We start from the raw sequence: 2207 nt of genomic DNA, 5'->3' as shown, positions 1-2207 counted from the left end.
ATTATTAGTGGACCTTCCAGCAGGATGGTGAGGGGCCCTACACAACACAGCATCAGGAAATTCCAAGGTATCAACTATGTCAAAACTAACAGAGATCCCAATACCCAGAACGGTATAATGCTCAGCAATTCTTTGGTTATACTGGGCTAGGACACTCCCAGATCCAGTGAGTAAATCAAGACAATTTATGTGCGGAATGTCTCCCTAAGAAAACATTTCTTTCATGCTTTACCATAAGTTGGAGAACAGGTTCAAGAAAGTAACTCAAGCAGGAACGAAAAACAACAAACATCTTATGTTTAACTGTTCTGTATTCAGTGCGAGTTGTACGGATACCTCCTGTAAATCCATCATACTCTTCACTCTCCAGTCTTCATACTCCTCTCTTGCACATTTTGCCCACTCTCATGCCCCCCAAACTCCTCTCCTGAACACACTACCCCCTTGTCATACCCCCCATCTTTCTCTCCTGTACATACTGCCCCCCGTCATACCCCCCACTCTCCTCTCCCACACATACTGCCCCTTGTCATACCCCCCACACTCCCTTTCTGTACATATTGCCCACTAATATACCCTCCACACTCCTATCAAAATCACTATTCACCTGTCAACAAATTGAATTTCCGGCACTAGGGCAAATAAATACCGCCCTTTACCCCCAGCAATGTATCAGCCATAGCGTCATATTGTGCTATGGGACAGGTGGAATGTATAGTCTAAGGCAAATACTTTCTACCAAAACAAAGGAAAGCAAAGAATGTCTAGAAAAAACATTACAATGCAGAAGAGAAAAAGATTGAAACTCTTCACTAAAGAGAGAGAAACGAGAGAGATTTGCTGAATATCCTGAAGTCCGCTGGGATGGAAATTGCTGTACTCATCTTAACGGCCATGGGTAAGTAGCCACCAAGAAGCTGCACTGACCGAAGGAAAAGGGGAACCGGGCAATCCTCAGACATGATGAGCTGCCCATTATTATAACTCTCCACCTAAAATGTCCTCAGCAACCTACAAATTCCCGATATCATTGTAACGGAGATTCAGCAGAATGAATTGAACTCATTCAGATTACTAAAATCAGACTGCGTATAGCATCAGTCTATAAACTCGTGCAGACGCATTTGGATATATTTGTACAGTTTCAGCTTACTTATTGTTCCATATTTTTCTATTTGTGTTTTATATGTTACTTAGAATATTCTCCTTGTAAGTGTATAATTTTTAAGTGTACAATTCACACAAAATGTGATAAACTTACAGGAGCCGCAAAGAAAAGTACAAAGTGTAGGGGTGGGGGTGAGTCATTTTAGAAAAATTGGTTTAGCTGTTAGTGAAATTCACATTTTTTGGTTGCGTTACAGATGAAATGTGCGTAATTGGGGCTTTTTCTCTTCTTTGTATTCAGAAGGTGTAGTTTAAATTTTGTTTAGTGGTATTTATGTTTTTTCATATATCATAATTATCATTTGTGTTACATAGTCAGGTTGAAAAAAAAAACTCCCCTCCTGTACATACTGCCCCCTGTCATACCCTCCCAACTTTTCTCTTGCACTTATAGCCCACTTTGATACACTTTGCATTCTTCTCTTGTACATATTGCACTTTGGTATGGCATTTACACTTCTCTTCTGCACATTTTCCACACTTTCATTCTCTTCTGTACATAATGCCCCCTGTCATACCCCACACACTCCTCCCCTGTACACACTGCCCCCTGTCATACCCCCAACACTTCTCTCCTTTACATACTGCCCCCAGTCATACCCCCAACACTTCTTTCCTGTACATACTGCCCCTGTCATATCTCTCACACTCCTCTCCCACACATACTACTCCCTGTCATACCCCCACACTTCTTTCCTGTACATACTGCCCCCTGTCATACCCCACACACTCCTCTCCCACACATACTGCCCCCTGTCATACCCCCAACACTTCTCTCCTTTACATACTGCCCCCTGTCATACCCCTCACACTCCTCCTCTGTACATACTGCCCCCCATCATGCCCCCCACACTCCTCTCCTGTACATACTGCCCCCTGTCATACCCCTCACACTCCTCACCTTTACATACGGCCCCCCAACATACCCCCCCACACTCCTATTCTGTTCATACTGCCCCCTGTCATCCCCCCACACTCCTCTACCACACATACAGCCCCCTGTCATGCCCCCCACACTCCTCCCCTGTACATACTGCCCC

The 2207-nt window shown here is 44.0% G+C and overlaps 1 protein-coding gene across 1 annotated transcript in view; it reads left to right on the top strand.

The window, feature by feature from the left end:
• The first annotated feature begins 1611 nt into the window (after window positions 1-1611).
• Window positions 1612-2207, top strand: part of LOC140334687 (serine protease 33-like) — a 10646-nt gene continuing 10050 nt past the window's right edge. The window contains exon 1 of the mRNA XM_072416927.1: window positions 1612-1678. Within this exon, the coding sequence (XP_072273028.1) occupies window positions 1612-1678 (67 nt within the window). The remainder of the gene's footprint in view (window positions 1679-2207) is intronic.

The sequence above is a fragment of the Pyxicephalus adspersus genome, chromosome 7, assembly GCF_032062135.1.
Source record: "Pyxicephalus adspersus chromosome 7, UCB_Pads_2.0, whole genome shotgun sequence".
Taxonomy (NCBI): Eukaryota; Metazoa; Chordata; class Amphibia; order Anura; family Pyxicephalidae; genus Pyxicephalus; species Pyxicephalus adspersus.
Note: the sequence above shows the minus strand (reverse complement) of the source record. Positions and strands in the feature narration are given on the sequence as shown.